Here is a 13,915-nt window from a genome sequence, read left to right as displayed (position 1 = left end):
TGTCCGGCAACTGGTCACAGGCGAAAGGCAGCAAGAGCGTTGTGGCCCTCTCCTGATCTCCCATGTTGGGAAAAATTGGAACGACATCGGTGATGAATGTGAACGACAGAGGCCTTATTTGTGCCTCCTTGGTCTCGAAAGCTGTGGTTAGGGAGTACAAAGTAATCGAGACATGTTGACTTGCATGCAAGGAGGTGGGAGACGTAGGAAACAGACGCCAGGGAGAGACAAGAAGGACCCGAAATCAACGGGAGTTTGGCCACTATGTTTCCAAAAGAGATTATTTTAAAATCCACACGGAGACTTTAGTGATGAATGAAGAATTCTGGGGTCTCTCTCTCTTAAATAATTCACGAGTGAGGAGGGGATCTGTTCATATGATATTTTCACTTCCAAACTTAGAATACACGAAACCTGTTTTAATTAATGATTACTTTAGTCCACATCAATTTTACAATCACGTTCTTCGAGATAACGTGAGAGACCCGCCATCATTTGCAGTCGTGATTGACTTGGTATAATAAGTCGTGCCGTTTCATGAGAATTTTACATTACCAATACACATTAATTATAGTGCTAATAAAGCATATGACAAACAACCTTGTGACGTGATAATTATTTGCTTTATATTTATTCAGTCTTCCTCTATATATAGACAATATCTCTCTAAAGTGCCACACGCAAACCATCAACTTATCAACCTCTCTTCCTTTTCCCCTGCCATGTCTAATTTCTCTCCCTCTCTCCCTCCATAGGATGGCAGGAACCTACCCAATGTCTTCATATTTCATGGGAAAATTCATCACAACCCGATCGCTCTCGACAGTCGGCAAATCCAAGCCCCGGACTCAGTCCCTAATCCCCAAGCTCATCAGCAAGCTCTGCACCGACCCCGAGTCGATAAGCATGGCCTCGACCGACTTCGGCAACATCGTCTGGGAAACCCCCCAAGGCGTCCTCCAGCCGTCGTGCCATGAGGAAATTGTAGACCTTGTGAGGGACGCGTACAGCGACGATAATCCCTCCGCCCCATTCCCGATCGCGGCCAGAGGGTGTGGCCACTCGGTTCGGGGCCAAGCCCTGGCCCCAGGGGGGATCGTGGTGGACATGACATCCCTGGCGAGCCACCAAGGTGGCACTGGCGGAGGACCAGCTGTTGCCGTGTCGTGGAGCAGGTCGCTCGGGCACTACGCCGACGTCAGCGGCGGGCAGATCTGGAGGGACGTGTTGGAGGAGACTTTAAGGCATGGGCTCGCGCCGGTCTCGTGGACGGATTATTTGTACGTGACCGTGGGAGGGACGCTCTCTAATGGCGGCATAAGCGGGCAAACGTTTCGATACGGTCCTCAAATCAGCAACGTGTACGAAATGGACATCATTACTGGTATGAACGCCATGGCGTCTTTCGATTTTTCTTCTCCTGATTTTCTCGTCTTTCTTTCGCTCTGAACCAGCTATCGCGATATGGAAAAAGGTCGTGTAGCAGTTGGCGAAAAGTGCCCTTTGCTTCCTATAAACTCGTGTTTCGTAATAGAATTATTGGCGGCTAGCTCTTTCCGTGAAGTCGGTGTACTTCGTGTGTTGAGGATATGTGTACTTTCGGGTCTCACAATTTCTAGATTTTTTCTTTTTTTGAATTTGTTGCCTGTTTGTCTTGGCTACATGAATTTCTAACCCCGCGTTTTTCCTTACCAAACCTATTGTGCACTTTGTCATAAAATCGCAGTCCATTGCGCCATTTTTTTCTACGATATATTGTTATTATAGATTACATAAGTTGACTGGATCAGTCAACTTATGCATGGTCAAAATATGTCCAGGAGCAGGTAAGACTAAAATGTTTTCTTGTTGGAATATTAAGATCTCGCACCGAATTATATGCGCCTTTCAATTTGTTTATGCATAGAAAACTACCATAATATAGTTCTTCAATTTTTGTTTACTTATGAGTCAATAGATGTTAATTTTGTAAGAATAATAGAAAATTGATTGTTGAAGATTTGAGCACGTTGAATTTGTTGTTAGTATTCTTCAAGATGCTTGATCTATAGTGGGTGTCAGAAGGAGATTGAAGATGAGTGGATTTCAGCACGATTTATGATGGGCTATGTTTGAGTAGCCCCATTCAACAATGAGTAATTGCTTTCATATTGAATAGGGAGGTCATGTTTGTCTTTCTTTTCTTTAGTCAAAGAACGTAAGTTTCTTCTTTGTCAGAAGGAGCAAAGACCTCATCTCTTTGTCTCATTTATTGTTGTGTGTTTTTTCTTGAGCTTTGTGGACTTTCTTGTTTTCTTCATTTAATGTTAGTTAAGCTACGCACACTTCCAACCTCTTTACCAACCTCTTTAAACGGTTGTGGACTTCAGATTTGTAGAAACACTGAAGCCAAGAGCATTTGCATTTCCATTATTTCTCTCTCCGGTCTTCATTTGTGCCTTGTTCCAAACTTTCAAAAGTTGCCATAATTTTTTGGTTCCAACAAATTTCTTGTTCTTTTACTTTGGATTCAGGGACCGAGGAACTTATGACTTGCTCACCTGACAAAAATCCCGAGCTGTTTTACTCTGTTCTCGGAGGTCTTGGCCAGTTCGGCATAATAACAAGAGCGAGGATTGCCTTAGATCGAGCTCCAAAGAGAGTATGAACACTAGAACTTGACTATTCTAGAAAAGATTTTCTCGAGTCAGTTTATAAGATTGAGTCAATTTCTTAATTCAAACATGAGAGAACCGCTACAAGGATCAAGTGCACAATATGGATTTTGGAACATAGTAGAATGGCTACTTTTAGAGTACATTTTTCGCTGTTCTTTCATTTTGGTTCATTAAAAGCAAATAGCTATCCTCGAAATATTGTTTGCGTTACGATGATTTCGACGTGCAGGTCAAATGGGTGAGAATGCTGTACAGTGATTTTTCGGCTTTTACGAGAGACCAAGAACATCTGATCTCAAAGAGTGGGAGGGACCAAGACGATGCATTGGATTATGTGGAAGGGCTGCTCCTCATGCACCAGGGTCCTCCGGATAGTTGGAGATCTTCTTTCTTCCCTGAGCCGGACCACCCACGAATCGCATCGTTGATGGACCGACATGAACTCATCTATTGTCTCGAAGTAGCAAAGTACTACGATGATCTCACCGAGAATACAGTGAACAGGGTATGACGAAACTGACCATTTTTATTTTTAGCAAACCCTAGCTGTGCTTGCAAGAGAGAGAGAGAGAGAGAGAGAGAGAGAAGCTCTCCCTTCTCATATAAACTTGATATTGTTCCTGCAATTATCTTCTCTCACTTGACTATGAATCTACTATCCTAGGATCTGGAGAATTTGTTCCAAGAATTGAGCCATATTCCCGAGTTCTTGTTCCAAAAAGACGTCACCTACATCGATTTCCTTGATCGAGTGCGAAAGGGAGAGCTGAAACTCCGAGCGCAGGGCCGTTGGGATGCTCCTCATCCATGGTTGAACCTATTCGTGCCCAAATCTCGCATCTCCGATTTCAACAACGGTGTTTTCAAGAACATTGTTCTCAAAAGGAACATAACTACAGGAACCGTCCTCATTTATCCCATGAATCGAAACAAGTAGGTCTCCTATAGCGACCGATTTATTATCTTAACTAAGTCATCTGAGATTGTGTAACAACAACGTTGGATCCACTTTAAGAGAACAAAGATACATCAATGAATTTTTGCAGGTGGGATGATCGGATGTCCACAGTTGTGCCGGACGAAAATGTCTTCTACTTCGTAGGGTTTTTGCATGCGAGCGGGTTCGATGATTGGCAAGAATTCGATCTTCAAAATGAGGAGCTGCTGCAGTTTTGTGAAGATGCATGTATTGAGGTTAAACAATATCTTCCACATTTTGGCAGTGAACGAGAATGGATGAGACATTTCGGATCGAAATGGAGACTGTTCCGAGAGCGGAAAGCTCAGTTCGATCCGAAAATGGTTTTTGCTCCTGGGCAGAGGATCTTCGATCGCGACTGAACCATATAGATTCGTTGTTTGCTGCGGATTAGGGTTTCCATAAGATGAGCCAACTCAAGCTTATAAGGCATTTCTTCTTTCTTCTAATTTTGATTCTTTTTCTGAAATTGCACCATCTTACCTGGTTAATGAGTCAGCTAGTCGGATTATGAGACGTATCTACGTTGTACATATTGATCATGGGGCAAGTAAAGAAGTTTATTTAATTTTGTACAGGCCGTTCAAAATAAACTCATCTTCAAAAGATCTTGCCACGAGATGTAACTTTTACAATCTTAAATGCAAATTCCCCCGCGACAACTCGAAACGTTCCAAACTTCCAATATTCAATATTGGTAAAATGTTTAAAATTTTTTAAACTTGTTGCACATTTACTAATTAAATTTAAACATTTTAATTTTGCGAATTAAATTTTAAATATTTCTACAATTTGTTGATTGAGTCCATTCGGCCAATTTTGGTTGTAAATTGCTAATGTGGACACTAATCGTTTAACATGGTATAGCTAACATTAAAGTTGACACTTTTTAAATAATAATCTCATATTTTTTGAACTTTTATTAATTTTTTAATATTTTTCTTTTCTTTTTTGTTTCAAATGACCATTGACCCCGTAGGCTCCTGAGCAAGAGTTGGTGAGGCCCACGCCCTTGCTTTGCCAGCCCTCATTGACCATAGCCAGGGCGTAAAAAAGTCTTTAAATAGGAATATCAAACATATTAAAATGTGTCTAATTTTGTTGTGTTGATACAAATGACACGCTAACACATTAACTTCAATGTGTCAGTTCGTGTCTAAACAATTGACACTCTAATCTCGTAGTGTTTAATCATATCATAAGAATCTGTTTATGTGGAGCTTTTAAAATTTTTTAATTGTCTATCAAGGTGTGTTGTGCAAACAGGTTGTGTCGAGAATTGTCAACCTTAGAGAGGAAGCAGTGTTGGAGTTGTGGTGTTAGATCGCTTGGGTCAACGTCTTCGACGTTGGATGGGCTCTCGTGGCAAAGGAGTGGGAAGAGAGAGACTTTGCTAGTATAACAGTTTTGGAGATACTATGAGAATAACTATAATCTACAAATTTTTGAAGAAGTAGGTCCCACAACAATTTATTATTATTTGTGGTTTGATTTTTTATAGTCTAGAATTGACTATTATTTTCACAGTACATTAAATACTGTCACATAATCATTTTTCTTTCATTAGGGAGATTTTTTTCTTTCAAAACGCCTCCCTAAAGAATTTTTTTTCTCAAAACACCCCCCAAAGCTTACCATTGTGTTCCAATTAACTCCCTCGCTTCATCGCCGGGGACAAAAAGGGGCCACTTTCAACAATCACAGGACAGTCGTTTGCTCATGTTCTACCATCGAGTAAGTGTAATTTTGTCCCAAAAAAATCAATTGAGAGAGGGGAAGACGGAAATTGCAAATCCAATCAAAGCAATCGACAAGTTTTGAAGCAATCAAAATCGAGAGCAAGTACTGAGCCTAGTTAGGTTTCGATGGGATCGACGGCGAGCATGCTTGTGAGGGAGAATTCAGATTCCTATGAGGGAATGCCGGAATGGAAGATTAGGGTGTGGCACTTGAAGCTCTTTCTCTCTCAATCTCGTGAAGGAGTGGATGTGCCGGGGAAGGAAGAAAGGGTGGCAAGATATAGTTCTATGAAGTCAAGAAGAATCATGACCCGAGACAAAGTGATTGGCAATCGGATAGGCGTTGGCCATATGTAGGACTTTATATCATAATAGTTTTTGGATTATTGTGAGCATATTAGCATGTTGTGAACCATAAATTCTCACAATGAATTAAGAACCATCATATAAGCATTTCTAGGGATTTTTTTTTTTTTTTTTGCAATGCTTAATGCAATTTGTAATAAAGAAAGAAGAGAACGAGCACTTCCAAATTTCAAAGAGAAGCCCCTGTTGCACCATAAATTAAGGACGGTTATACAAGCATTTCTCCACCCCTTTTATTTGCCTTGATCGCCACAACATTCAAAGTCCCGGTCTTTCAAACGTAGCTCCACGCTCTCGGTTCCATCATCGCACACCCTTCGTGAATCCTCCTGCTTCGCCTCTTCAGGTTTAGTAATCTGGTCCGCCCTGCAAAATCTGAAGAAGAAGAGATGATCTGATCGTACGTATACGCGACGTTCGTACAGTGAGCACTGAGCAGCACTCGGGAAATGAATCAGTTTGGAGATCTTACCTCGCGATTGTCACGGCCGGGTTGTCATTCCATGGCCCTGTCACGCGAAAGAGATCGAAGGGCTCAGTGCTGGTCGCTCCTTCTTCGTACGTCGATCGGTAATTGAGTCCTTGATAATTCATGCAACTCGAGTCGAGCAGAGTAGTGGTCTGCAATGCACAAAAAGGATGACAATCAATGAGTCCCTTTTGCAGATATCGTCGTCGAGATTTGTTGGTCATGTTTCGGCTTACCGGGTTACGCTGCATCTGCTCATAGAAACTCCTGACGCCGCCCCCATTCGAGAAGAACGCTGGCAGCAACGGCGGGAGTTCAACAAGAGTATCATTAAACCCTTGCCGTTGCCTCTGCAATTCTCGGTCCCTCTGCTGGAGGAAAGATAGGTGACGGTTCGTGTCCTCGAGCTGCTTCTGGCACAGGTCTATCTCCCACTTGAGCCTCCGAGCAACGCCGAGACACCCGTGCACGGGATCGCTTCTCCTGATGTTGCCCTCCATGAGTATCGACTCGGCGGCCTGCTTCCTGAACTCGGGCTCGACCGCGTTCACGATGTTGTGCATGTTGTTCACGCCGAAGAGCCGCTGCGCGTCCTGGAACTCGTCGTACCGGCTTGCCGGGAAGAGCTCAGCGTACTGGCAGTTGCCGTCACACCTCTTCCGCTGGTGTCGACACGAGGCGCATGCTTTGGAAGCTGCAGGCATGGTTTTGCCCAGTTGATTAGAATTTTGGTCTTTTTCTCTGGCTCTGAAAATTGCGAGAGATTGTAAGTACAAAAGCTTATGGCAAAGCGATCTTTCTTATGGAGGGGTCTGAATTGAATGTTGAGTTTGACATGTTTGGATTTCTAGCAAAATTTGGATAGCTAGTGTTAATGGGGGTTAGATTTTGTTTGCCCTGAATGAGACCTAGGCAATAAATTAATTGCTAAAGTCACAACGTTGATTCATCTCTCCTTATTAAGCAAACCCATAATTGAATTTTAACGTTAAACTTTTGTCTGAAAATTTAAAAAAAGAAGAAGCCTATGCATGATAAGGTTTTGGATTATTTGTGGTCCACATGAAGAAATTAGGGCATGAAGATTTTCAAGAACAAAGAATCCGATGAATATGTTCAATGAGGTTGGAAGCTAAGGTTGGACATGCTGTCCACGGTGCAACTAGCAAGAGAGGACGCCGTCAACCTTTGCAATGTCGATCTCCACTTGCTACATTGTCTTCTGCTAAGCTAGATTTTGACTAACTGGATAAATTGTGATATTAGAGCGTTTAACTTTCTCTCAAACGAAAGCCCCCATTCCTTCCAAAGGTTAATGTGTAGGTAATCACCTAACATCATTTTTAAAAAAAAAAAATCAAAAGTAAATATTTCATTCATATCTCAAAATGATATATAAGAGATGTTCATAATAAAACAAGTGATAAGTATACTCTTATTCCATAAGATTATATGTCTCAACATCAAAATAGACTAATGACAACTTATTGTTAATGAGTACACATCGTAATTTCCTTCTTTAACAGATATGGCCTACCTAGTGGGTAGTGCACCCCTAGGTTTAGTGCTCTCAACATCATCACTATATCAAGACACTAAAAACAGGTCGAATGGGATCTAAATCTAGATTGGAAGAGATTGGACAAACACAGAAGCACCCCTAAAGCACTCCCTAATTTCGAGCTATGGAAGTTTTTATGAAACTTCCAAAGCTCGAAATTGTCGTATAGATGCTTTTGGTGTAGCATGAACTCATTTTCTTTCTCTTGTGATCCTGTTGGACTTCTTAGTTTGGAAGATTTGTAGTATCAGGTTGATTCCCAACACGAGATTAAAATCACATTAGTTTGAAGATTCGATCTATTAAAACTTTTTTGGATCTAGGCAATTCCTGATTAATTCTTGTAGACCCATATTCAGAGGCATAAATCATACATGGTAGCGTAAAAAAATCAAAAGAATCTCAAACCTTATTAGCTTCCAAATTGAGAGAATCTAAAACCCTAGTGATAGTTCCTTATGCAAGGGAGCCTTAGGCAATGCTCTCAATAGAAGAGCACTGGTAGCTGGGTTTACAATCACAATGAAATTTGCTTCTTTGTATGAACAAATGAAGATGAGCGGTCCTTATTCTTTTTCGCTTAATCCTTGGAGATCCGGTCAACGACCCATCATGGGTGCCTTAAGCCCTGTCCATGTACAATGAAAATAACAATTTTATAAGCCAACATGATGAAGAAGTCACTTCCACAAAGCATCTCAAGCTGAAATCTTAACAAAATTGGATTTGTAAAAGATTGTCCTTCAGATTTTTGTCAAATATGTGACCTTTTGAAAGAGTAGTTTTCTTGGTCTTGTTGGGCTAACCCAGACCACTTGAGGGCTGAACCTGGCTACTCACCACGATACAAAAGAAGCATTCTCGGTTTGGCCTTGGTAGGATCCTCAGATGCTCAAGTCACTAGATGAATAATATATATAGAGATAAATGAGAATTTCGCGAGAGGATCTTCTTAAGAGAATAGAGCAAAAAAGGTAGAAATATGTAGGACTTACATTTTAGGGCTAGAATCTGTACATTTTTAGAAAAATTCCAAATAAGAATTCAAAGTATGTTCATTTTCTCTAAATATGATTTAAAGTGGACATTATTTTAAATAAGAGTTTAAAATTATAATTTAATCTCAAATAAGGGTATGAGTTTGCCGGCTAGCCAAATCCTTGTTGACCATGCGAGCTACAACAGCACAACTGGGGGCATTTTCATCCGGATATATTTCTTCTTTTTTCTTTCTTCTCTTCCCTGTTCATCTTCTTTGTCCAAGCATGGTTGTCCTCTTCACCTGAGACTTGCACCAACAATCCGCATGCTTATTGCTTGCCATTCCTTTTTTGAGAAAAAGAACCGGCTTCAAGCCTTTATTTGGAATTGCTCTTTACTTATTTATGTCATTGTTAGTGTGCTCTCCCAAATAAGTTGAGAGACCTTGGTGTGCTCTATCTCATAAAGGCTTTGTAGGGCCAGAGTACTCCTAGATACTTGACCAAGGAAAGGAAGTTGGGCTGGCCCGTGGGCTCTGAACGAAGGCCAGGCCACTTCATCGTCTTTGGGCCCTTAGGCCTAGAGCAGTGGCCCAGCCATTCAAAGTTGGATATTCCTCTCTCAAAGCCATGGTTTCCTTAGTTTGTCCTCTCGGGCTCGAGCTGATCAGGCAACAAAAAAAAAAAAAAAAAAAAAAAAAAAAACAAAAACAGTTATTTTCCAACACAAGAAATGTTTATATGCCTATCCTTAATCTATGGTGAGATTAACAACCTGCTTTGAGCCAAAAATAAATGAGAGAAATGATTAGGTGACCTTCTTTAAATTACTCTAATAATAACAGTCTGTTGTGGATCACAAAAAACCAAATAACAAATAATTATAAATTGTTATGGTGTCTTACTTTTTCAAAAAAATGTAGTTAACAAGAAGCTGTTATTCTCACAGTAGTTCAAAAACTGTTATAATAGCAAAATCCAAAAAACAAATCACAAACAATTAAAAAAAATTATGAGGTTCACTCTTTCAAGATTTCGTGACTCACAACATATCGTTATTTTCACAATTGTCCAAATACTATTATACTAGCAAAGCTCTTCCGACACATAGAATCGATGCTTTCAAATCAATCTCTTCTCGATCAATTATATTTGACAGGTGTCCTCTGATCGCTATCAAGAATCTCGCGTACAAATCAAGTTCAGAGGGATTTGTCGAACCGAGGGTCACTTAGTTCCAATCCAGTCCAAGTTATCAAATCTACGAAATCTATAGACTTGGCCCGTCTCAAGATCGCGACTGTACCATACTCTTTTTTTTCTCTTGTCTCCTTCTAGAAATCAGCAGCTAGCTAGCTCACGGAGACAATGCGGACCGAGATTACCAGACCAGTACAGACCCAAGACACGGTCGTGAAAAAGAAGTGTCCATCAGCATGTCGTGTAATGCATGATCTTTTTAACCTGTAGTTTAATGGATCGCCCGCTTCGAGGAAGAAGCTGATAAAGAGGGGATCGTTTGGTGGGTTAGGGCTCGGAGCAGATGATGCTGCTGCAGCAGCCAGCCAGCCAGCCAGGGTCAAGGTGATTTATTTTCCTCTGTCTTTTGTCTTTGTTCACACTGGGCGCAGGCCCAGCACAATGATTATGTCTTGCCAACGTTTGTCGCCTACGATGCACTCTCGAGGGGCAAAAGAACATTCCCACAGATTCAGTCTGCCCCCGCAAAATCCCTGAATAGGTTAGGGTTAGGGATTTTCCATGATTAAGCAAAACGCGTCATGTGAGATTATTACCACATCACTACACAGGACCGTGACACAGTTTGATTATAGTCCTCATATTAAATTATATAAAAGCTATGATTACGAATACAAATCGAAAAAATTCTTTACATATATCGAGGATGAGGATCGTCGTTAAGGTTTTTATAGAACATTACGCTTGAAAAGAAGTGTGGAATAAGTCATTTTTTCACAGTATGGTGACACTCCAAAAACTAGACCGACTAAAGAGAAAATTTAAATAATCCTCACGTTTTCAAATGCGTGATTTTAATCCCTTTCTCTTTATAGTTCTTTTAACTGGTTCACTTAAAGATCACTGGAGATTTTAGCTTATAACAAAAATTCAACTCATCTAATCTCACAAAGACAAAAGAAAATCTAATCCATCAATTCCGTGTATTGTATAAGGCTCCAACCATGAGATGTAGTACTGTAACACCTTGGATTTAACTCATTAGAGGTATTGTCTGCTTTGATCCATCCCATTTGAGTCTCACAGTCTTTTCCTTTGATGTATAGGAGGAAGCACTTCCAGGATATGTCCTTTGACGGGCAAGGGCAACTTTTTAGAAGGTCACCCATCTTGGAAATGCTCCTACTCAAACACGCTTAACTTTGGAATTCCAAAACTAAGCTAAGGTGCCTTCATGACTTAATTAGACTATGCATGACAATGTTTCTTGGCTAGGGAAGAGTTTTTTTTTTTTTTCCAGAAATATTTCTTTTCTATTTCTATTCCGAGAAACAATTTCTAAGTAAAATAATATGTTTGATAACTACACAAACTTTTACTCAAAAAATAGAAAAAGAATAGAAATGTGTTGGGTACGAAACATTTTCTTTTTTGTATTTATTCGTTTTTTATTCTTGCTCACGGATTGTCGACCGTCGATGGATGGAGGCAGCGGCAGTGGGAGGTGGCGATGGGTGACAGCGAGCGGCGGTGAACGGCAGGCGGCGGCGGTGGAGGCTGGCGGTCAATGGCGATCGACGGCAGCTCCAGGCGATTGGAGGTGGCCGTGGCAAGAGAGAGGAACAAAAGAAAAAAGAAAATTGGCTTATTTCTAGAAATTGTTCCCGGGTACAAAAAATTACTTTTTTTTTTTTTTCTTGTTTCTATTCTAAAACTATTCGTAGGAACAAAAAAATAAAGAAATTGTTCTCAGGAATAAAATTTTTACCAAACGGATTTTTGTTCTTTTTTTTGTGCCGGGGAACAAAGAACAAAAATTGGAAGAAACATAAACGTTGCCATGCATACTCTTAAAGTTTTCAGACACACACACATCTTGAAATCGCTCTTTCTTGTTCAGTGCACTGTTCGTTTCATTTCTGCCTCATTCGTCATCCTAAAAGCCTACTAGAAGCCACTCTTTGTCTAGGCCCTCTGATCACGGCGATCACTTGTTGCTTTTGTCGAACCGGGTCTTTACAATACTAGAGGTGTGGCTCCCAAAAATTAGTTTGAGTAAGATTTGTGGTGATTCAAACAAGGAGATCCGTCGCATTCGAGCCAAACGCTCGGTTCTTTCTACTCGGACGAAAAGGTTGAATTCTAGTAACAGATTGTTTGCAAAATCAACCTTAACATCTTCTTTATGACCTAAAAAGAAGACTCAACAATTTCTTCATGCAAGCCGAGGCATCGCCAACATCTCATCATAACGTGTCCCACTCATTATGCCAAAGTTCCCTCTCGACATGCATCAAACTGTTGTCATTATCGTCGACCTTCTCATACGCCCCGGCACTCGCAACAGCCTGGTCCGGACAAGACAAATCCCACCCACAACATTAAAATAACGAAGCTTTAACCGCATCACCTCATCATTGCCCTACGTGTGTGAATGCCATGCCCTTTCCTACCTCTTCTCTTTAAAGAAACCCCATCATGAGGTTGAATCGCAACCGTCATGTCCCTTACTTAAGTTAAAAAGAAAAGAAAAAGGTCGAGCGTGAGAACGAGGCAATGCCCTGTATTCACACGTTCTGAAGTTAGAAAATGTGTGCGCGTCGTGCTGCTCTTTCTTTTCTCCTGGCTTTTAGTCATTATTGGTAAGTTCCGAGTGTGAAGGCGATCGGGTAAAAAGTAAAGGTGTCGATCATGGCAAGCTCGGGAGAAGTTCTCTCTTTTTGAGGATTCCTCATGATCATGGGCGATGCATAAGATTTTCTTCCGCACGTGATATTCTCCAAAGATTTCATGCAATGATGTGATCCAAACAGTTCCCCGTACGTAGTCGCAAAGATGTAGCGTACACATGGGTTTTTTTTTTTTTTCACCTCACTTCTTTTAGCCGACTAGTACGTCTATGATAAGCACAACAAACCCGTTTACGAAACTCTCTCATTTTTATGATGCAATATATACTGAACAAATTCCCTTTCTCATAAGTTTGTTGAGAGATGCATTTGCAACAACAAGGATAAGAGAAGGTGAAAGACTCGTCTCTTGTAGAGCGTGACGTAAAATTAGGCCATGCTCCGCGTGATTTGGGAAGGTATTATGAAATGTGAAATGACTTTGCTAACATGACAGTTCTTGGGATAATATGAGAATAATAGTTTATTATGAATCATAAATTCTTGAAAGTAGGTCTCACAATAATTCATAATTATTTGTAATTTAATTTTTTGTGGTCCAAAATAGACTATTGTTTTCACAGCATATTAAGACTATTACACAATTATTTCTCAACGTGAAAGGTAGATGCATATACCACTCCATCTCATGATGTAGAACACGAGACCCATCGCTCAATATAATCAATGAATGTCACGAAATTCGATGAACCCATAAAACATGGTTTAACTTGTAATAATGGCTTATCATTTGCATGCGAAGCATTATTTCTCAGCCGTCCCTACACGCCATACATATCACCTCAAACCACGGTCCTTCCCCATAATTTTGAACTTGTTAAAAAGTGCAAAACATGCGTAAAAATGTCCATCGAAATGAACTTCTTGATATATCAGTACTTCCCACCATGCAATATCTCAACATGTAAAGCTGCAACTCCGGTGTGGCCGTAAGAAAAACGCAGGCTTTAGAGAGTGGGGACCTTAGGGATTCTTAGATGAATAATCATGATCTCCCTTGACAAATAATACCAAGCTAGGGCATTATTGGTCTCGGATCGAGCCCTCATCATGCTCATGGAAATTGCGCTAAAGCCTGGCAAATCGAGATGGCCGACCCACAACCTTCCCAAGTCAAACAAGAGATCTGATCGTGCACTTCACTCTCACACAAGATTTCTATGGACAAATGGAGGATTATCTTGTTGTGTTTTCAGTAGAATCTTTGCATTCTATCAAAACAAATTCAGGGTCCGTTTGTTGGAAAGAAAACTGTTTTCTTTTCGAAAAATGAT

At 40.6% G+C, this 13,915-nt stretch overlaps 2 protein-coding genes across 2 annotated transcripts; one reads left to right on the top strand and one right to left on the bottom strand.

Moving 5' to 3' along the window:
• The first annotated feature begins 703 nt into the window (after positions 1 to 703).
• On the top strand, positions 704 to 3,594 carry LOC104436479 (cytokinin dehydrogenase 3). Its single transcript, XM_010049261.3, has 4 exons — positions 704 to 1,384; positions 2,514 to 2,641; positions 2,887 to 3,162; positions 3,322 to 3,594. The coding sequence occupies exons 1-4, from the start codon at positions 757 to 759 to the stop codon at positions 3,592 to 3,594; spliced, it is 1,305 nt and encodes a 434-aa protein (XP_010047563.2). The 5' UTR covers positions 704 to 756.
• Positions 3,595 to 5,974: 2,380 nt separating this feature from the next.
• On the bottom strand, positions 5,975 to 6,914 carry LOC104439018 (LOB domain-containing protein 33-like). Its single transcript, XM_010052152.1, has 3 exons — positions 6,447 to 6,914; positions 6,214 to 6,362; positions 5,975 to 6,107 (listed from the first exon to the last, which is right to left on the bottom strand). The coding sequence occupies exons 1-3, from the start codon at positions 6,912 to 6,914 to the stop codon at positions 5,975 to 5,977; spliced, it is 750 nt and encodes a 249-aa protein (XP_010050454.1).
• Positions 6,915 to 13,915: the final 7,001 nt, after the last annotated feature.

The sequence above is a fragment of the Eucalyptus grandis genome, chromosome 3 (assembly GCF_016545825.1).
Source record: "Eucalyptus grandis isolate ANBG69807.140 chromosome 3, ASM1654582v1, whole genome shotgun sequence".
NCBI classification, from domain to species: Eukaryota; Viridiplantae; Streptophyta; class Magnoliopsida; order Myrtales; family Myrtaceae; genus Eucalyptus; species Eucalyptus grandis.
Note: the sequence above shows the minus strand (reverse complement) of the source record. Positions and strands in the feature narration are given on the sequence as shown.